The sequence below is a fragment of the Nycticebus coucang genome, chromosome 9, assembly GCF_027406575.1.
Source record: "Nycticebus coucang isolate mNycCou1 chromosome 9, mNycCou1.pri, whole genome shotgun sequence".
Taxonomy (NCBI): domain Eukaryota; kingdom Metazoa; phylum Chordata; class Mammalia; order Primates; family Lorisidae; genus Nycticebus; species Nycticebus coucang.
In genome coordinates this window covers 43,978,188-44,000,984 of record NC_069788.1, presented here as the reverse complement: position 1 = coordinate 44,000,984, position 22,797 = coordinate 43,978,188, and the positions used below count along the sequence as shown (strand labels likewise).

Below are 22,797 nucleotides of genomic sequence, written 5' to 3'. Positions count from 1 at the left end.
TTTTTTTTTTAAGAGACAGTCTCACTTTGTCACTCTTGGTAGAGTGCTGTAGTGTCATAGCTCACAGCAACCTCGAACTCTTGGGCTCAAGTTATTCTCTTGCCTCAGCCTCCCAAGTAGTTGGGACTATAAGCACCCACAACACCTGGCTATTTTTTAGAGACAGGGTCTCGCTCTGGCTCAAGCTGGTCTCGAACCTGTGAGTCAAACAATCCACCTGCCTCAGCCTCCCAGAGGCTGGGATTATAGGTTAGAGCCACTGTGCCCGGCCTATTTATTTATTTAGAGACAGAGTCTCACTTTGTCACCCTGGGTAGAGTACTATGGTGTCATCGTTCACAGTCACCTCAAACTCTTGGGCTCAAGCAATCCTCTTGCCTCAGCCTCCCAAGTAGCTGGGACTACAGGTGTGTACCACGATGTCTAACTAATTTTTCTATTTTTAGTAGGAACTGGTCTTGCTCTTGCTCAGGCTGGTCTCAAACTCCTGAGCTCAAGTAATCCTCCCAACTTGTTCTCCCAGAGTGCTAGGGTTACAGGCATGAGCCACACTTGGCCTCACAACTCTCTATTAAAGGACTTCAGTTTAACAATAGTGCCTTTCAAACACTTATCATGTCAAGTCTTTATAAAATACCAAATGTGTGTAAGGCACTGTAGGTGATGCTGAAAACAAAAAGATGAAGAAAGATTCTGGTCCCCAAACATTCACTATCTACTAGGAGAAATTGGCAAATGTTGATTAGAATACAAAGTGACAAGTAGTACACATAATGGTATATTCAGTGTGCTCTGTGAGGGTGGATGAGTAATGTTATTCCTCAGAGGTGATCTTACTCATACTTAGGAAATGAAGAAGTGGAATAGCTTCAGGTTACTCAATAACCGGCGTAGCAGTACTTGAATAGATAAAGAATAGAATGAATATTACCCAAATTTGATCTAAAGGATGAATTATTTTTCTTTTATCCTGATGACAGATTGAAAGTTCTGAAAGGGGGCGGCACCTGTGGCTCAAAGGAGTAGGGCGCCGGCCCCATATGCCGGAGGTAGCAGGTTCAAACCCAGCCCCGGCCAAAAACCACAAAAAAAAAAAAAAAAAAAAAGAAAGTTCTGAAAGGGATTATAATCATCTACTGCTCTGCATAGTAACTTTGTTGTTTTTTTTTTTTTTTTTGAGACAGAGTCTCACTACGTTGCCCTTGGTAGAGTGCCAAGGCGTCACAGCTCACAGCAACCTCAAACTCTTGGGCTTAAGCGATTCTTGCCTCAGCCTCCCAAGTAGTTGGAACTACAGGCGCCTGCCACAATGCCCAGCTATTTTTTCTTGCAGTTGTCATTGCTGTTTAGCTGGCCCGGGTCTGGGTTTGAACCCGCCAACCTTGGTGTATGTGGCTGGCACCATAACAACTGCGTTACCAGTGCCAAACCCACCTAGTAACTTTGTAATTATCAGAGATGACATCTTTGAATTCACTTTTCTTACCTGGGGTTAATAAATCTTACTTCCTAAGGTTACTGTGAGGAATAAATGCATATATGAGGTAACTAATACAGTTGTTGGCACTCTGAAGAGTCTACAGGCTGAGAATTCCTTGATGAACGGAATTACTTTTTGTTTTAGAGACAAGGTCTCACTCTGTTGCTCAGGCTAGAGTGCAGTGGTGTCATCATAGCTCACGGCAAGCTCAAACTCCTGGGCTCAAGTGATCCTGAGTAACTGGGACTACAGGTGTGTACCACTACACATGGCTAATCTTTTTTTTTTTTGGTAGAGACAATGTCTTTCTATAAGTTCCTTAGGCTGGTCTTGAACTCCTGGCCTCACTTGATCCTCCCACCTCAGCCTCCCAAAGTGCTGAGAATAAAAGTGTGAGTCACCAAGTCTGGCTAGGATTACCTTCTATTTATTTTTTAGTTTGTAGAGGCCAGTAGGGTGCCGGGCACATGTATATTGAATTAATATTTCAAGCCATTATTAGATAAATGTTGAATCTAAAACTATTCTTAAGATATAATCAATATATGTATTTTCTATACATAGATTTTTTTTTCAATCTCCATTTCATTCACAGAAATGGAACCCAGCTTTTAAGGACTAGTTCCCTTTCACAGCAGACTCACCTTCTACTGTTGCTCCTTCATTTGGGTTTGAGTATCCCTCTCCTTTCCGTTTTATTCTTCGGATAATGCCTCCATCTTCTAATAAATCCTCTCCTTTGAAATCAAGAAGCTCAATCTAGAAAGAAAAAAGGAATTCGGCTGAAAAAGGCCAAATAAGCCAATTTAACATATGTAAAGGCAAGGGCACCTCTTTTTTTTTTTTTCAGTTTTTGGCCAGGGCCGGGTTTGAACCTGCCACCTCTGTACATGGGGCTGGCACCCTACTCCTTTGAGCTACAGGTGCCACCCGAGGGGCAACTCTTTTTGCCAATTATTTCATTTTACAAAATGAAACTCTGTCTTTTTAGAAAAATGTATTTATCTATGTATTTTATTTCTATTTATTTATTTATTTATTTGAGCCAGAGTCTCACTTTGTTACCCTTGGTAGAGTGCCGGGGCGCCATCGCTCACAGCAACCTCAAACTCTTGGGCTCAAGCAATTCTCTTGCCTCACCCTCCCAAGTAGCTGGGACTACAGGTGCCCGCCACAATGCCTGTTAGAGACAGGGTCTCACTCTTGCTCAGGCTGGTCTCAAATCCATGAGCTCAGGCAATCCACCTACCTCAGCCTCCCTGAGTGCTAGGATTATAGGTGTGAGCCACTGTGCCCAGCCTACCTATGCATTTTTAGTTATTAGAAAAGTAGGAAAAAAGAGCACTACTTTTCAATACTTGGAAATAATTTAATTTAATGATAATCCAAAGACAGGAAATGCTAGAGAAATTGCCTTGTGGGCAAAAAGCCAGAGCTGCAAGGTGCTGGTGCAGAATCATTTTGTCTTGATGCTGAGACTACCTTTTTCCCATCCCAGATTTACGGTGTTCCCTTCTTAAAATATAAGAATAACTCCTGTGAATCTAGCCTACAGCTGACTAAAGGTATATTTTACCTAATTAGGGTGGTTCTTAAAAATCCAAGTTTTGCCTATTTTATAATTCAACACAGGATGAATAACACCATCACTACTGATAGCTTCTATGAAGGAATGAGAATGTGACATTTAAACATTTACAACAGGAAAATACCTTGCAACTTGGAATAGGCATAGTTCAACATTGATCTCCAACATTTCCATCCTGTCTTTTAGTCAGTTTCGAGTATTTCACACTCACACCACTAACCAGAACCTTTATTTGTAAGTCTAGTTTGTGTCTTTTGTTTATTTGGAAATGATCTTTTTGTGCTGGAGACACATTTCTAAGAAAGCAGTGGTATACACTCCTTACGTTTATGGGAACCAATTTACGAAGCCAAGCTCCAGAACAATTAAGTTGGATCTGATTCTAAATAGCAAGCTTGGCTCTTTTCCACTGCCTATTGCTTCAAAGCCATTCCTATTGTAGAGCAGATGCTGACAAGGCAACATCACACACATACTTGCCTCAAAAAAGAGAGTTGCATTTGAAGGAATTTTAGGGAGATTGCCAGCTGAGCCATATGCATATTCTGGTTTGCACAGTAAATGGCAGATCTCTCCTTTCTTCATGGTCGCCACTCCAAGGTCCCATGCCTTGATAACCTGGCCTAAGAGAAAGGAAAAAGGGTGGTTGAAAGCTACAGGCCATATTTTAAAAGATTTAACTTTCATAAAACAAAAGTTCAAAAAAATTTCCCATTCATCATGCTATGTATTCAGCTAGAAAGTATGGGCTGTAAGACAACAGTGCTCAGTAAAGCTACACACATAGAAATAAGTTACAATCTTTTGAAGTCTATCAGAGAAGACTTCCTGATAAGAGGGATGAAAGTATTATTAATTCAACTACTCAAAGTCTTTGAAAAGCAGCAGCAACATTAATCCATGAAATGTGACTGTGTTGCGATTGTTGCTTAATTTTCATTTTGACCATAATAATAAGTAATGTTTTCTAGGCAGAGACAGAACAAAAATAGTATTGAAAAATGGAGTCTGTTCTAAGGTAGCTTATAATTTAGTTGGGTAGACAAAAAACAACAAAACAAGAAACAGTCAGAAAAGTATAAATTGCATAAAAGGGGCCGTGAAACAAATTTCTTCTCAAAGTTCAGAATCAGAAAAGTGTTTCTTTAAACAAAGAGGTATGTGTCCTTTTGTAAAATTACAAGAACTACAGAGTCAGAATACTTTCTTTTTTGCCTACTTCCAGGAAACTAAAAGTTAAAAATGTATTGCCTAACTATAGAACTGTACACTCATATTAGATTATATAATTGTAATCTCAACATTACAGTTCCTATGATGTGCATCATTAACTTTATCTTACTATAAGCAGTCTCAAATCCTTTAGGAAACCACAGAAAATTTAGGCCACTTAAAAGAATAAAATACAAAGGAAGGGCTTTGTCAATTAAAAACTTAAGTATTCAAAGTGAAATCAGATAAGCAATAACCCTCAGATGAAGTGATTGATTTATTGATTGAGAAAAAAATCTAACTCCACTGCCCCAGCTAATGTGCAGTGGCATCACCATAGCTCACCGAAACCTCAGAGTCCTGGGCTCAAGAAATCCTTTTTTCTCTGCCTCCTAAGAAATTGGGACCATGCTCAGCTAATTTTTCTATTTTTTTTTCTTGAGATAAGATCTTGCTCAGGTTGACCTCAAGTGATCTTCTTGCCTCAACCTCCTAGATTGCTAGGATTATAGGTGTAAGCCACCATGCCTGGCCTAAAAATATGACTTTTAATAACTATATACTAGTCTATCTTTTGAATATATCATAATTTCATTATTCTCATTAATAAAAACTTAGGTTGTTGTTATTTTTATCATTATCAAGGTTTTTGTTTTTTTTGAGACAGAGCCTCAAGCTGTCACCCTGGGTAGAGTACTGTGGCATCACAGCTCACAGCAACTTCCAACTCCTAGGCTCAAGCGATTCTCTTTTTTTTTGAGATGGAGTCTCAAGCTGTCGCCCTGGGTAGAGTGATGTGGCATCACAGCTCACAGCAACCTCCAGCTCTTGGGCTTAAGAGATTCTCTTGCCTCAGGCTCCCAAGTAGCTAGGATTATAGGTGCCTGCCACAACGCCCAGCCATTTTTCGTTTGTAGTTCTCATTGTTGTTTGGTGGGCCCAGGCTGGGCTCAAGTGATTCTCCTGCCCCTGCCTCCCAAGTTGCTGGGACTACAAGCACCTGCCACAATGCCCGACTATTTTTTGGTTGCAGCCGTCATTGTTGTTTGGCGGGCCCGAGCTGGATTTGAACCTGTCAGCTCAGGTGTATGTGGCTGGTGCCTTAGCTGCTTGAGTCACAGGCACTGAGCCTATTATCAAGTTTTAATAAACAACTTTTTATTTATTTTTTTTTTTAGAGAAAACAACTTTTTATTTTTTTTTTAGCAGGCTAGGGCCTGCTAAACAGCAATGACAACAACAACAACAACAACAAAAATAGCAGCCAGGCATGGTGGCTCACACTGATAGCAAATAAAAATTATGAAGGCCAAGGCAGGAGGATCATTTGAGGACAGAAGTTCAAAACCCGCTGGGGCAATATAGCAAGATCCCATCTCTAAAAAAAAAAAAAAACCTTTGCATCTACATCTCTATATAAATTTCTTTGTAAAGTAAAAGCCTCTAACCAGACACAGTCAGGACTGGTTGGTAAGTTAATTAAAAATAATTGCTTTAAGCGAGGAATCAAAAAATATGTATACCTCAAATATTTTCTTTTCTTTTTTTTTGTAGAGACAGAGTCTCACTTTATGGCCCTCGGTAGAGTGCCATGGCATCACACAGCTCACAGCAACCTCCAACTCCTGGGCTTAAGCGATTCTCTTGCCTCAGCCTCCCGAGTAGCTAGGACTACAGGCGCCCACCACACGCCCGGCTATTTTTTTTTTTTTGGTTGCAGTTCAGCCGGGGCCGATTTTGAACCCGCCACCCTCGGTATATGGGGCCGGCACCTTACTGACTGAGCCACAGGCGCCACCCACCTCAAATATTTTCTTAAAATATATTCAAATATATGGCTCAGCACCCATAGCTCAGTGGTAGGGCACTGGCCACATGCACCTGGGCTGGTGGGTTTGAACCCGGCTAGGGCCTGCTACACAGCAATGACAACAACAACAAAAATAGCTGGGCATTATCATAGGCACCTGTGGTCCCAGCTACTTGGGAGGCTCAGGCAAGAGAATCCTTTAAGCCCAGGAGTTTGAAGTTGATGTGAGCTGTGACGCTATGGCACTCTACTAAGGGCTACATAGTAAAACTCTGTCTCAAAAAAAAAAAAAAAGGCTCAGTGCCCGTAGCATAGTGGTTACAGTACCAGTAACATACACTGAGGCTGGTGGGTTTGAACCCAGCTTGGGCCAGCTAAACAACAATGGTAACAATGACAAAAAATAGCTGGGCGTTGGGCGGCACCTGTGGCTCAGTGGGTAGGGCGCCGGCCCCATATGCCGAGGGTGGCGGGTTCAAGCCCAGCCCCGGCCAAAACTGCAACAAAAAAATAGCCGGGCGTTGTGGCGGGCGCCTGTAGTCCCAGCTACTCGGGAGGCTGAGGCAAGAGAATCGCGTAAGCCCAAGAGTTAGAGGTTGCTGTGAGCTGTGTGACGCCATGGCACTCTACCCGAGGGCGGTACAGTGAGACTCTGTCTCTACAAAAAAAAAAAAAAAAAAATAGCTGGGCGTTGTGGCGGGTGCCTGTAGTCCCAGCTACTCTGGAGGCTGAGGCAAAAGACTCGCTTTAGCCCAAGAGTTGGAGGTTGCTGTGAGCTGTGACACCACAGCACTTTACCGAAGGTGACATAGTGAGATTCTGTCTCCAAAAAAAAAGCCATGGCCTTGCCTTGACTATGGCTCCACATCATCTTTACTTATATAAATTACACTCCATTGATTACACTTCAGATACCATTTGAAATTTACAATTTGAGTTTCTTTATGATAAAGCAAGAACCAGAAGACACTCGTGGCTGGGTGAGGTGGCTCATGCCTGTAACCCTAACACTCTCAGAGGCTGAGACTGGTGGATTGCCTGAGCTCATGGGTTCGAGACCAGCCTCAGCAAGAGCAAGATCTCATCTCTAAAAATAGCCAGGTGTCATGGCAGGTGCCTATAGTCCCAGCTACTCAGGAGGCTGAGGCAAGAGGATCGATTGAGCCCAAGAGATGGATGTTGCTATGAGCTACGATGCCATGGCACTCTATCTACCCAGGGCAACAAAATGAGACTGTTTCAAAAAACAAACAAACAAACAAAAAACAGAAGATATTTGTAAAGCAAGCAGTAGGCAGAATACTTCTGGTAAAAATGAGTCCTCAATGACCTATTTACCTGCCCCTAATTCAATAGCCATTTTTAAACTGCTTTTAGAATTTCATCTCAGCATGCCTTTTCAAAACATTCAACCTGGTTTTCATAGAAATAATTTTTCTTTCTTTCCACGCTAATTTCAGTGTTTTATATATCTAATGCAATTATATAATTATGAAAAGTACAGTGAATGTAAATAGATTTCAACTGATTTTTTAAATGGAATAGCTGCATTTTATTATTTTGGATTAATGTAAGGGTACATAGGCTTGGCAGGAAGGGACATTGTTTGCCTTTTAGGTAACATCTGAGTTGCATTTGAGTCCTTTACCCAAGAGGTGTGCAATGTACGCCTTCATTGTACCCGTTAGGTGGGAGCATAATGAGACCTCTCAACTGATTCTTAGTAATAGTCTAAAAAAGAAAAAAGTAGCCTACAACATCTGCAAACTGCTCAAACACAGCTAGGCCTCAGTGTTGTTTGAGCTGGCCTAGGCCCCAGGGAGGCCATATTATTCTCCTGTTGGACATAAACAATCTCACAAAATATCAGTACCAGACAGGTCATGCTGAGGGGGTGTTCAAGTGAAACGAGAACAATTGAAAATTTTGTCTAGTCCAGAAAAAATAAGGTCATTGTGAACCCTACAAAACACTAAACATCCACCTCTCCTTGCTAACATGAGTGACTATTGCTTCTCTACCTCATTAGAGAGCTTTAATCTCACTCTATTCTAATTGGTCCCCCTCCTGAGATGATTCATTAAATAGACACCCAAACATAGGATCACTCCATATTCTTTTTTTTTTTTTGAGACTGAGTCTCACCATGTCGCCCTCAGTAGAGTGCCGTAGTGTCACAGCTCACAGCAACCTCAAACTCTTGGACAAACGATTCTCCTGCTTCAGCCTCCCAAGTAGCTGGGACGACAGGTGCCCACCACAATGGCTGGCCATTTTTTGGTTGCAGTTGTCATTGTTGTTTGGCGGCCCGGGCTGGATTCAAACCTGCCAGCTCTGGTGTATGTGGCTGGCGCCTTAGCCACTTAAGCCACAGGTGCTGAGCCTGTATAATATTTTAGAACAGCGATTCTCAACCTTCCTAATGCCATGATGTATTTTCACTATTATAAAGGGGTTGCGACCCATAGGTTGAGAACTGCTGTTTTAGAACCACATTCATTAATACTTACTGATCTCATCAGTAAAGTCTTAAGTTTTAAAAAGCTGTCAAGCTCACACTGGCAGATACAAATTCTCTGAAACCATATTTTCATTTGAAAATTCAGTGGTAGCCAGGAATAGTGATTTGTGTGTATAATTTCAGCTACTCAGGAGGCTGAGGTGGGAAGATCACTTGAGGCCAGCCCAAGACCAGCCTGGGCAACACGGCAAGACCCCATCTCAAAACAACAAAAACATAATACCTCGATGGCAAAGAACACTGTCAGTTGTCTTTCCTCGAAGGGACAGCTTATTCCTTTCATTTTCGGGATAAAATATCCACCAAATACTGAATAATCAATTCTAGACAACCACAGTTTGCCCTTTCAAGTAAAAATGGTGTTTCGTGAAAAAAAGAAAAATGCAGCTATTTCAGTTCTCAACTAAAACAAGTGTCTAAGTCTTTTCCTTGAGACAACCGCCATACTTCCGTATATGCAGACGAGTTCTAATGTATGCTTCCCTTTCTGTCACAGAATATCAAAACCACATGAAACTCAAGGATTAAGTTTTAACAAAATTAATAATTTTTAGTGCTTTATCAAGGACATTCTTAAGTGAAACTAGCTTTTTTCCTTTATGTAAATAGGGAATGAGTGGTAGTGAAAAATACCATGACTATTAGTATAGCTGGACGCCACTGCCTTGATTGGTGTTAAGAAACTAACAGGGGGCGGGCGCCTGTAGTCCCAGCTACTCGGGAGGCTGAGGCAAGAGAATCGCTCAAGCCCACGAGTTGGAGGTTGCTGTGAGCTGTGTGAGGCCACGGCACTCTACCGAGGGCCATAAAGTGAGACCCTGTCTCTACAAAAAAAAAAAAAAAAAGAAACTAACAGGGGGTGGTGCCTGTGGCTCAGTGGATAGGGCGCCGGCCCCAAATACCGAGGGTGGTGGGTTCAAACTCAGCCCTGGCCAAACCGCAACAAAAAAATAGCCGGCATTGTGACGGGCGCCTGTAGTCCCAGCTACATGGGAAGCTGAGGCAAGAGAATCTCCTAAGCTCAGGAGTTGGAGGCTGCTGTGAGTTGTGACACCATGGCACTCTACCAAGGGTGATAAAGTGAGACTCTGTTTCTAAAAAAAAAAAGAAACTAGCAGGGTTTTTTCTTCCTGATCTTTGAATTTTTATAACTCAAAAAAGCTTAATTAATTTTTTACTTAGCTTTCTGACTTTGTACTCTACCTTCAACATCTTCACAATGACTTTCTGTTCCTCCATTAGAAAAGCACCCTGCAGGCAGTGCCTGTGGCTCAAGGATCCTGTCATGTCATGGACACATGTGGCACACATGGAGCCACCACAGGCTCTGCCGACATGTTTTAGTTTTGGACAAACTCCTAAGAGCTTTAGGTCTCACACCACAAAGTCTGCCTGGGTATACATCACAGGTAGATTCTGGTGCTTTCCCAACCTCTACCAGGTTAGAGGTACATTGTAGGAAAGCCTACGATGCTGTATCAAATGCTGGACCTTCTGAGTGCCTCTTGACAACATCTTTGGAAGGAGCCGCAGTAGCAGTGTTTACCACTGCAGCTTTTGTGCCATCAGTGCAAATGTCAAACAGTAAAAACGCAAATAACATTTTAGTATTTTTATGGAAAATAAATAAATATTACGGGACTTGTAAGAATATCTCAGGGAAGCCCCAAGGATCCTTGGACCGCATTTTGAGTACTGCTACTCTCTTTTGGCAAGGACAGGATCCACTGCGCCTATATAAAACAAATATGGTAATAAATCCAAGCAAAACACAACTCAAAAAATACCCTCTTACCTTTGCCAAGACTAAAAACAAATGGTTCGTTTCTATCATGACTGGAATCAAACTTCTTTCCATTAGATAACTTTCCTTTGTAATGGACATAAACTTTGTCTCCAATCATTGGTGTTTCCTCACTACTTCCCTCTCTTTTGACAATCTAGAAGAGACAACATCAAGAAAAAGGAAGGAAACTTTTTACTTATAATCAGAGAATGAAAAGGTCATACAGTGCATCCCAAGACACTCGGGCAGGTCTGCGAGTATACTACCATCCATCCTTTCTAAAGGCTTCCGTCAGAGTTCTTGCAATAACACTCACTATTAGAAAATTGCCCTTTACTAATTTGTTTTATGTTATATTTCATTCTATTCCTGATCACACTATTCTCTCAAAAGAATTAACCAATAAATCCTGCTTCACTGTGTTAATGCCTTATCCTTTGACATTAAAATCTCTCAAAACACAAACTTGTGAGCTAGTCCATATACAGTCTCAGACATAAAGATTGGTGGACTTTTAGAAATACTCAAAAAGAAGTCTAAAGCAAAGTTTCAAATGTGTGATTTTATTTATTTCCCTCCTTTGCTAAAAACACTAGCTGCTCACTAAAGTCGGCTAGTTTGGTTTAATTTCAGAAAGTCCATTTCTTTGTATAAATTTACACTTCCTATTATTTGAAAAATACTCAATCTGTAAAAAACATTAGCATTACCGCACAATTTAATACGATACTGGACAACTTGTTTTCTAGTAAAGGAAATACCAAAAAAAGTTCCAAACTGAAAAGTACTGTATTAGCTATCGTAAAATCCAGTATATTTACTTTGTTCTTGGCAGAGCAAGTTGCTAATGAAGTTGGTCAGTTCTGGGAAAAGTAAATCAAATTGAGGTGTGTGGTCAATTTAGTCTATTGATCATCTGTGCCAAATGAATTATTTTTAGTAGATTAACAGTGGATGATAGTTAACATCTGACATTTCTTTGGGGGAAGGGTTTAAGTTTTTATTTAAAGAATTCTGGCTCAGCACCTGTAGCTCAGTGGCTAGGGCGCCAGCCACATACACAGGAGCTGGTGGGTTTGAATCCAGCCCTGGCCTGCCAAACAACAATGACAACTACAATCAAAAAATAGTTGGGTGTTGTGGTGGGCCCCTGTGATCCCAGCTACTTGGGAGGCTGAGGCAAGAGAATGGCTTAAGCCCAAGAGTTTGAGGTTGCTGTGAGCTGTGATGCCAAAGCACTCCAGCGAGGATGACATAGTGAGACTCTGTCTCAAAAAAATAAAAAAAATGAATTCAATTATTTGCTTCAAAATTGAGTTGCATCCCTCTGCCTAACATGAACACTATGAACTCAGAACTTAGATTCTACAACTTTCTTATGCAAAAGCCCAAATACCTCCCCCCCCCCCGCCTCCCCGCAGACAAGAAGGTTCCACTCTGTCACCCAGACTGGAGTATACTGGCATGGGCATAGAGTCAAATTTCTGGGCTGAAGCAATCCTCCTGTCTCAGTCCCCTGAGTAGATAGGACTATACGCACCACCACGCCTGGCTAATTTTTTAAAAATTTATTTTGTAGAGAGGGGGTATTGCTGTTGCCCAGGCTGGTCTCCAGAGATCCTTCCACCTCAGCCTCCTAAAGTGCTGGGTCAGGCATTAGCCACCATACCCCACCGCCAAACACTTCTTTTTTTTTTTTTTTTGAGACAGTCTAACTTTGTTGCTTTAGATAGAGTGCCATGGCATCACAGCTCACAGTAACCTCAAACTCTTGGGCTCAAGTGATTCTCTTGCCTCAGCCTCCCAAGGAGCTGGGACTACAGGTGCTGCCATAATGCCCAGCTATTTTTAAAGACAGGGTCTTGCTCTTGCTCTTGCTTAGGCTGTTCTCATGAGCTCAGGCAATCCACCCACCTTGGCTTCCCAGAGTGCTAGGATTATAGGCGTGAGCCACCGCACCTGGCTCCCACTCTTTTTTCTTTTCTTTTTTTTTGAGACAGAGTCTCACTATGTTGCCCTCAGTAGAGTGCTATGACATCACAGCTCACAGCAACCTCAAACTCTTGGGCTTAAGCGATTCTCTTGTCTCAGCCTCCCAAGTAGCTGGGACTACAGCGCCCTCCACAATGCCTGGCTACTTTTTTGTTGCTGTTGTCATTGCTGTTTCACTGGCCCACGTTGGGTTTGAACCTGCCAGCCCTGGTGTACGTGGCCGGCACCCTGACCACTGACCTACGGGTGCCAAGCCCCCAACTATTGAAAATAAAAGAAATAGTCATTATTGCCCTTTCAGGATTTCAAAAGAAAAAAAAGTTTTAAAAAATTAATCTAAAAAAAAAATCACAAGGTATTGCATAAATGCTCATTTTCATGAACTCCATGTGGTACGTGGGAGCCTATGGCTAACTGTTAGCCTCCTATGTTTCCTCCAGAACAAATAATTGGGCACACAGGATGAATGGCTACCAGGGAGATAAAGACTCATTCCCATCAGCAAGTGATACTGTGCTTATCAGTTCAGGCTTCCTCCACAAAGATGAACCTGTGTCTAAATCTGGAGTTGCCTTAAGTATTATACTAGGCTCCATTCATTAAAAAAATGTCAAACTAAATTTTACCTTCCTATATTACTAACTTTCCAGACCTGCCTAGGTTCGTTCATTTTAAAATGTATTATAGTTAATAGGAGAGATTAGTATAGAATAGGCTAAGTGTCCTGGTAACTCCATTAGAGTGGTGGTATTATTATTATTCCAAATTTATATATAGGAAATTTAATCACAGAGAAGTTAAATTACTCTAGATCATAGTTACTAGACCTATTTAATCTTTTTTTTTTGCAGTTTTTGGCCAAGGCTGGGTTTGAGCACACCACCTCCAGCATATGGGGCTGGGGCCCTACTCCTTTGAGCCACAGGCGCCGCCCATAGACCTATCTAATCTTAATCAAAATCCCTCATAGTGAAATCTGAGGTCCTACGTGGTATGATTTAAAGGGCTTCCAATCTCAAACATTTCTTAAAAACCTAAAAATCCTGTTGTCAGATATACTCCCTAAAGTAAAGCAGGGTCTCAGGCATGTTGAGGACTGTGTTTACTAGAAATGGGCACTCTGAAAAGATCAAAGAGAAAGTCTAAGTACAGGCAGGGAGATGATGAAGACAGCTTGCAGCATCTCTACTAGCTCTGCTTTGGGATAATTATATGGTGGAGAAGACTTCAGAAAGAAGATATGGTGATATAAATCTATAGCATAAAATCCTTATTCTATAGATGCAAGTCTCTAAAATTTGGCTTGGCACATAGCAAGCAAACAGCAAAACATATACATTCAGAAGAGATCTAGGCAAAGAAGAATGGCTTTCACATAAGCAATATTTTTTATAAGATAAGACAAACTTAAAAATTCTATTTCTGCTCTACTGGCACAAGATATTAAAACTCTGGAAAGTGGTAATATTTAGAATATATAAGATAATCTTTTCAGGAAAAGTAAAACAAAATTATACAAAACTTTTATGTGTAAAGTAGCACAGAAGAAATAACTATTTAATGTGACTAACGCCACTTAACCTCTCTCAGCTTCAATTTATTTACTTCTAAGATAAAAGAATCACCAAGGGCAGTGGCTCACACCTATAATCCTAGCATTCTGGGAGGCCAAGGTGGGTGCATTGCTTGAACTCAGGAGTCTGAGACCAGTCTGAGCAAGAAGGAGACCCTGACTCTACTTAAAATAGAAAAATTAGCCAGGTGTTATTGTGGATGTCTGCAGTCCCAGCTGCTGGAGAAGGTGAGGTAGGAGGATCACTTGAGCCCAGGAGTTTGAGGTTGTGAGCTAGGGTGATGCCATGGCCCTCTAGCCTGGGAGTTCTAGGGCAACAGAGTGAGACTCGGTCTCAACAACAACAAAAAATCCACATTTTATTTATATTTTACACCACTGTGAGATACAAATTTTAAAAATACATGAGAAAATGATTAATTACAGAGTAAAATGTACATAATACAATCATGTATTGCTTAAGGACAGAGATACATTCTGTTTAGAAGATACATTTAGATTAGGTGATTTTGCCATTGTGCAAATATCATCAAATATACAGTATAAAAGAAAAAATGGTACAACCTTTGTATAAGGCACTCACCGTAAATGGGGCTTGCAGGACTGGAAGTTGTTCTGGGTCAGTCAGTGAACGAAGAATATGAAGGCCTAGGACGTTACTGTACACTACTCTAAACTTTACCCTCTACAGTTTAAAATTTATTTTTAAAATTTTCTTTCTTTAATAATAAATTAACCATAGCTTATTATAATTTCCTTACTAGATAAACTTTTTAATTTTTTTAAACTTTTGACTCTTTTTAAATAACACTTAGCTTAAAACACAAATACACATTGCACAGCTGTACAGAAATATTTTCTTTATATCCTTATTCTGTAAGTTTTTTCTATTTTAAAAATTTTTAATTCATTGTTTTACTTTTTATTTTTTATTATGCATATTCACACAGTAAACACATAATTTCTTGTACAATATTTGAATGTTCTGAACGTTAGAGTTTAAATACATATATAATATCAGTTTATTTTCTAAAATCTTATTTTGATGCATATAATTTTATTCTTAACCGACAAATAAGGACAAAATGTTTACATATCTGATAGAGAAAAGGGATGAATAGAAAAAGGGAATAATAATGATGAAATAACATTACTTTTATAAATTATCTTTTTTTTTTTTTTTGAGACTGAGTCTCACTTTGTCACCCTTGGTAGAGTGCTGTTGCATCACAGCTCACAGCAACCTCAAATTCTTGGCCCAGCGGTTCTCAACCTGTGGGTTGCGACCCCTTTGTAACAATGAAAATACATCATGGCATTAGAAAGGTTGAGAACCACTGGCTTAAATGATTCTGTTGCCTCAGCCTCCCAAGTAGATGGGACTACAGGCACCTAGCCATGTTTTTAGAGATGAGGTCTTGCTCTAGCTCAAGCTACTATGTTTTCCCGAAAATAAGACCTACTTACAGGAAAGATAAGACGTCCCCTGAAAATAAGACCTAGCGCATCTTTGGTAGCACACCTTAAAATAAGACACTGTCTTTTTTTTTTTTTTTTTCCATCTTCCCAACCCCCGCCCCCTAAGACACTGTCTTATTTTCGAGGAAACAGGGTAGTCTCGAACTCATGAGCTCAGGCAATCCACCTGCCTTGGCCTCCCAGAGTGCTAGGATTATAGTTACGGGCCCCCATGCCCAGCCTCATGAATTGCCTTGAACCACATTTTTATTTCACAGATTTGGCCTCTGAGTGATTTTGGATTTTTATGTGGTAGCCCTAATGGGCACAAACTTTCTTTTCTTTTCTTTCTTTCTTTTTTTTTTTTTTTTTGAGATAGTCTCAAGCTGTTGCCCTGGGTAGAGTGCCATGGCATCATAGCTCACAGTACCCTCCAACTGTTGGGCTCAAGTGGCCCTCTTGCCTTGGTTTTTCTATTTTTAGTAGAAACTGGGGTCTCACTTTTGTTCAAGCTGGTCCGGAACCTGTGAACTCAAACAATCCACCTGCCTCGGCCACTCAGAGTGCCAAGATTATGGGTGTGAACCACTGCGCCTGGCCCAGGCACAGATTTTCTGATGATTAGCAAAAATTTATTCTCTTAACTTCATTATTATCTCATGTTCAAGTGAATTTATTGCTGCCACTGAAACCATGTATTTACCGAGAAACTATTTGCTATTTATTTTTAGTTATTTTTAATTGTTAAATATAAAAAATAAGCAACACACTCTGCAAGCTAGTAGTTTAAAATATTTGGGGAGGGAACCTGGTAACTACTTTTGAATTTTTGGTTTTATAGGTATAATGAAAAGAATCCACTCTTCTACAGTATGCCTCATACTTCAGCTATACTTATAATTCAGAATAAAGTATTCTTATTTATAAATCCAATCTGACAGTACCCAAGAGTTAGGCTTAAAAGCTGCTAAGTTTTTTTTTTTTTGTAGAGACAGAGTCTCACTTTATGGCCCTCGGTAGAGTGCCGTGGCCTCACACAGCTCACAGCAACCTCCAACTCCTGGGCTTAAGCGATTCTCTTGCCTCAGCCTCCCAAGTAGCTGGGACTACAGGCGCCCGCCACAACGCCCGGCTATTTTTTGGTTGCAGTTTGGCCGGGGCCGGGTTTGAACCCGCCACCCTCGGTATATGGGGCCGGCGCCCTACCGACTGAGCCACAGGCGCCGCCCAAAAGCTGCTAAGTTTTATGTTTAGCCCACTTATTTGAAGTAAAAATGTTTCAGTGATCCCATAAAAAAAAATTCCTCAAGGTTTGTTTGTTTTTCTTTTTGAGACAGTGTCTCATTCTGTCACCCTGGGTAGAGTGCCACGGTGGCACAGCTCACAGCAAACTTGAAATCTTGGGCTCAAGCGATCTCGCCTCAGCCTCCAGAGTAGCTGGGACTATAGACGCCCATCACAACACCCACCTAGTTTTCTATTTTAAGTAGAGACAGGGTCCTGCTCTTGCTAAGACTGGTCTTGAACTCCTGAACTCAGGGGATCCATCCGTCTCGGCCTACCAGAGTGCTAGGATTACAGCCGTTAGCCACTGCATCTAGCCCCCTTGAAGTTCTTTAAATGAGTTCTGACTTATACTGGATGCAGAATATTGAACACATAGAATAAGTCTTTAAGAAATATGCCATGTACAGTCTGCTATAGTCAATAATATACTATAAAATTTTATAATATACCATAAAGTTGGAAATGACAGTATGCATGAACTTTGAAAATATAGGGCTAAGCCTAGAGTCAAGTCTTCTGACTCCAAAGCTATCTTTCTTTCTACTTAGTTAACTTTCAAATAACTTCACCAATATCTAATCAAGCCTTCTTCATTGTGGGAGGATTGGCCTGACATTATTCACAAAAGATTCTGATTTAATTCTATTGACCCTAGAATTTGAGACAGGTGTATAACATATTTAAACTTTAGCATCTAGAAACATTATCTGTTAGACAGGAAACTTAGTAACTATGAAGAAATATAATATTGCTACCTGATAAAAGAGAAGACACGTTCATATTATGAAAAAGGAAATTCTTATTTTGTATCAAAGAGAAAATGAAATAACCAGGTTCTTGGATCCCAGCCTGAGCAAAAGCGAGATCCTGTCTCTACTAAAAGTAGAAAACAAACAAAAAACTGAGGCAAGAAGATCGCTTGACCCCAAGAGTTGGAGGTTGCTGTGAGCTATGACAGGACAGCACTCTACCCAGGGTGACAGCTTGAGACTCTGTCTCAAAAAAAAAAAAAATCTTGGATGGAAATTTTCACTAAATACAATTTATAATTTAAGTCTTTTCTGTGGCAACTTGTAAATATAAATTATAAGTACATATAACTGATTTTCTATTAAATTGATGTGGTATGCCTGACAGTCTTATATTTTCTTTGCAAGTAATATAGCTAACCAAAAAATCCATTTCCTTGAATGGACAAAGCTCAATGGCCTCTCCTCATCATGTCTAAATACAAAGTTAAATGATTCCAAGTAGTGAAGGATTTTAGTTGTAATGAATGACTTCTATAATTAGTGAACATGTATCACAAGAAATTAACTTCTGCTTCATCCTTGGAAACACTGAATTTTCCACCACACCAGCAACTCAGTGAAAAAGAATGATCTTCATTCTAAGACATTTCTTCAAGATATATTTGAACATCTACTGGTCTTAAATTTCTTAAATTATCTTCATGCCACTGCAGGTCATACTCTTTTTTTGTCTTTTCATTCTCTAAAATTTCCATGCCTGATTGATTTCAATGAACTTCTGTATACATTTCTCCACTGTTCCTGCTGGTACATTTGTACTTTATTTATCTGGATGATACATTAATGTAAAAATTTTTTTCATTTTTTTTATTGTTAAATCATAGCTACATACATTAGTGCAATCAAGGGGTACAATGTGCTGGTTTCATATACAATCTGAAATATTCTCATCAAACTGTTCAACGTAGCCTTCACGGCATTTTCTTAGTTACTGTATGTACATTTGTATTCTGCCTTTAGTGAGTTTCGCCTGTACCCATTCTAAGATGCACCTTAGGTGTGGCCCCACCCATTGCCCTCCCTCCACCCTAACCTCCCCCCTCCTTTCCCCTTCCTTGGCCCTTTCCCCATAGTCTTGTGCTATAGTTGGGTTATAGCCTTCACGTGAAAGCTATAATTTAGCTTCATAGTAGGGCTGAGTACATTGGATACTTTTTCTTCCATTCCTGAGATACTCTGCTGAGAAGAATATGTTCCAGCTCCATCCATGTAAATATGAAAGAGGTAAAGTCTCCATCTTTCTTTAAGGCTGCATAATATTCCATGGTATACATGTACCACAATTTGCTAGTCCATTTGTGGGTCAATGGGCACTTGGGCTTCTTCCATGACTTAGCAATTATGAATTGGGCTGCAATAAACATTCTGGTACAGATGTCTTTGTTATATTGTGATTTTTGGTCTTCTGGGTATAAACTAGTAAAGGAATTATAGGATCAAATGGCAGGTCTATTTTTGATCTCTAAGTATTCTCCAAACATCCTTCCAAAAAGAACGTATTAGTGTGCATTCCCACCAGCAGTGTAGAAGTGTGGCCTTTTCTCCACATCCACACCAACATCTCTGGTTTTGGGATTTTGTTATGTGGGCTACTCTTATTGGGGTTAGGTGATATCTCAAAGTAGTTTTGATTTGCATTTCTCTGATGATTAAGGATGATGAGCTTTTTTTCATGTGTTTGTAGATCGTGCATCTGTCTTCTTTAGAGAAGTTTCTCTTCAAGTCCCTTGCCCACCCTGAGATGGGATCACGTGTTCTTTTCTTGCTAATATGTTTGAGTTCTCTGTGGATTCTGGTTATTAAACCTTTATCGGAGGTATAACTTGGAAATATTTTCTCCCATTCTGAGGGCTGTCTGCTTGCTTTACTTACTATGTTCTTGGCTGTGCAGAAGCTTTTTAGTTTGATCAGGTCCCAGTAGTGTATTTTTGATACTGCTTCAATTGCCTGGGGAGTCCTCCTCATGAAATATTCACCCAGGCTGATTCCTTCCAGAGTTTTCCCTGCACTTTCTTCAAGTATTTTTATAGTTTCATGTCTTAAGTTTAAATCTTTTATCCAGTGAGAGTCTATCTTAGTTAATGGTGAAAGGTGTGGGTCCATTTTCAATCTTCTACAGGTTGCCAGCCAGTTCACCCAGCACCATTTGTTAAATAGGGAATCTTTTCCCCACTGAATGTTTTTAATTGGCTTGTCAAAGATCAAATAACGGTAAGTAGCTGGATTCATCTCTTGGTTCTCTATTCTATTCCCGACATCTACTTCTCTGATTTTGTGCCAATACCATGCTGTTTTGATCACTATCGATTTATAATACAGTCTCAGGTCTGGTAGCGTGATTCCTCCTGCTGTGTTTTTATTGCTGAGTAATGTTTTGGCTTTTCGAGGTTTTTTCTGATTCCATCTAAATTGAAGTATTATTTTTTCAAGATCTTTAAAATATGACAATGGAGCTTTAATAGGAATTGCATTAAAATTATATATTGCTTTGGGTAGTATAGATATTTTAACAATGTTGATTCTTCCCAGCCCTGAGCATGGTATGTTTTTCCATTTGTTAACATCTTCAGCTATTTCTTTTCTTAAAGTTTCATAGTTCTTTTTGTAGAGATCTTTCACTTCCTTTGTTAGGTATACTTCCAAATATTTCATCTTCTTTGGCACTACTGTGAAAGGAATAGAGTCCTTGACTGTTTTTTCAGCTTGGTTATTGTTGGTATGTATAAAGGCTACAGATTTATGGGTATTGATTTTGTAGCCTGAGACATTGCTGTATTCCTTGATCACTTCTAAAAGTTTTGTAGTAGAGTCCCTAGTGTTTTCCAGATATACGATTATATCATCTGCGAAGAGTGAAAGTTTGATCTCTTCTGACCCTATGTGGATACCCTTGATCGCCTTTTCTTCCCTAATTGCAATGGCTAAAACTTCCATGACAATGTTAAAGAGCAATGGAGACAATGGGCAACCTTGCCTGGTTCCTGATCTAAGTGGAAATGATTTCAATTTAACTCCATTCAATATGATATTGGCTGTGGGTTTGCTGTAGATGGCCTCTATTAGTTTAAGAAATGTCCCTTCTATACCAATTTTCTTAAGTGTTCTGATCATGAAGGGATGCTGGATATTATCAAAAGCTTTTTCTGCATCAATTGAAAGAATCATTTCAATTGGTCCTTATTTTTTAGTTTGTTTATGTGCTGAATTACATTTATAGATCTACGTATATTGAACCAGCCTTGAGACCCTGGGATAAATCCCACTTGGTCGTGGTGTATAATTTTTTTGATGTGTTGTTGGATTCTGTTTGTTAGGATCTTATTGAGTATTTTTGCAACAATATTCATTAGTGATATTGGTCTATAATTTTCTTTTCTTGTTGGGTCTTTCCCTGGTTTGGGGATCAAGGTGATGTTTGCTTCGTAGAATGTGTTGGGTAATATTCCTTCTTTTTCTATATTTTGGAAGAGATTTAGTAACATAGGTACTAGTTCTTCTTTAAATGTTTGGTAGAATTCTGACGTAAAGCCATCTGGTCCTGGGCTTCTCTTTTTACGGAGATTTTGTATAGTTGATGCTATTTCAGAACTTGATATAGGCCTGTTCAACATTTCCACTTCATTCTGGCTAAGTCTTGGTAGATGGCATACTTCCAGGTATTGGTTGATTTCTTTCAGATTTTCATATTTCTGAGAGTAGAGTTTCCTGTAGTATTCATTAAGGATTTTTTGAATTTCTGAGGGGTCTGTTGTTATTTCATCATTACCATTTCTGATTGATGAGATTAGAGATTTTACTCTTTTTTTCCTGGTTAGGTTGGCCAAAGGTTTATCTATTTTATTGATCTTTTCAAAAAAAACCAACTTTTGGATTTATTGATCTATAATTCTTTTGTTTTCAATTTCATTTAATTCTGCTCTGATTTTGGTTATTTATTTTCTTCTGCTGGGTTTGGGGTTGGAATGTTCTTCCTTCTCCAGTTGATTGAGATGTCCCAGTAAGTTATTAACTTCCTTTCTTTCCATTTTCTTGAGGAAGGCTTGCAGTGCTATAAATTTCCCTCTTAGGACTGCCTTTGCAGTATCCCAGAGGTTCTGGTAATTTGTGTCTTGATTGTTTTGTTCCAAAAATTTGGTGATTTCTTTCTTAATCTCGTCTATAACCCATCTATCCTTCAGCATAAAGTTGTTTAGCTTCCATGTTTTTGTATGGGTATGTGGGTTCCTGTTATTGAGTTCAACTTTTATTCCATGATGGTCTGAGAAGATTCAAGGAATAATTTCTATTTTTTAAAATTTCCTGAGGTTAGATTTGTGGCCTAGAATGTGGTGGATTTTGGAGTATGTTCCATGGGCTGATGAGAAGAATGTGTATTCAGTTTTGTTGGGATGAAATGTTCTGTAGATGTCTGTTAAGTCCAGACGTTGAATGGTTAAGTTTAAATCTAAAAGTTCTTTGGTTAGCTTCTTTTTGGAGGATCTATCCAGCACTGCTAAAGGGGTGTTAAAATCTCTAACTACTATGGAACTGGAGGAAATCAAGTTGCTCATGTCTGTTAAGAGTTTCTCTCCTATGATTTAACAATAAAAAAAAAAAAAAGAAAAGAAAAAAAAGTTTCTCTTATGAGTTGAGATGCATTCTGGTTGGGTGCATAAATATTAATAATTGAAATATTATCATATTGAGTATTACCTTTAACAAATATGAAGTGTCCATCCTTGTCCTTCCTTATTTCGGTTGGTTTAAAGCCTATTGTGTCTGTGAATAGGATTGCAACGCCTGCTTTTTTCTGCTTTCCATTTGCCTGGAGTATAGATGACCATCCCTTCACCTTGAATCTAAATTTGTCTTTTAATGTAAGATGCGATTCTTGTATGCAGCAGACATCTGGCTTGAGTTTTTGTATCTAGTCAGCCAACTTGTGCCTCCTTTAGAGGACAATTTAAACCATTCACATTAATTGAGAATGTTGATAAGCCTTTCGAGAGTCCGGTAGACATTTTTAATCCTTTTGCGACTGTGGAAGTTGGAATTGATCAAAATTTTCTGGGTGGGTTTACTTTTGTGGTGGAGGATTACGCTGGTCTTTATGGAGGATAGGTCTGAGAATATCCTGGAGAGCTGGTTTAGTTATGGCAAATTTCTTCAACATGTGAATGTTATTAAAGTATTTAATTTCTCTGTCATAAATGAAGCTCAGTTTAGCTGGGTACAGGATCCTGGGTTGAAAGTTATTTTGTTTTAGGAGATTAAAAGTTGATGACCATCCTCTTCTAGC

At 39.6% G+C, this 22,797-nt stretch overlaps 1 protein-coding gene across 9 annotated transcripts in view; it reads right to left on the bottom strand.

The window, feature by feature from the left end:
• Positions 1–22,797, bottom strand: part of FKBP5 (FKBP prolyl isomerase 5) — a 118,325-nt gene that overhangs the window by 40,156 nt on the left and 55,372 nt on the right. For all 9 annotated transcript variants that reach the window (XM_053603725.1, XM_053603724.1, XM_053603723.1 and 6 more), the window contains 3 exons: positions 10,407–10,551; positions 3,549–3,691; positions 2,125–2,239 (listed from right to left, as the gene is read on the bottom strand). In XM_053603725.1, the coding sequence (XP_053459700.1) occupies positions 2,125–2,239; positions 3,549–3,691; positions 10,407–10,551 (403 nt within the window). The remainder of the gene's footprint in view (positions 1–2,124; positions 2,240–3,548; positions 3,692–10,406; positions 10,552–22,797) is intronic.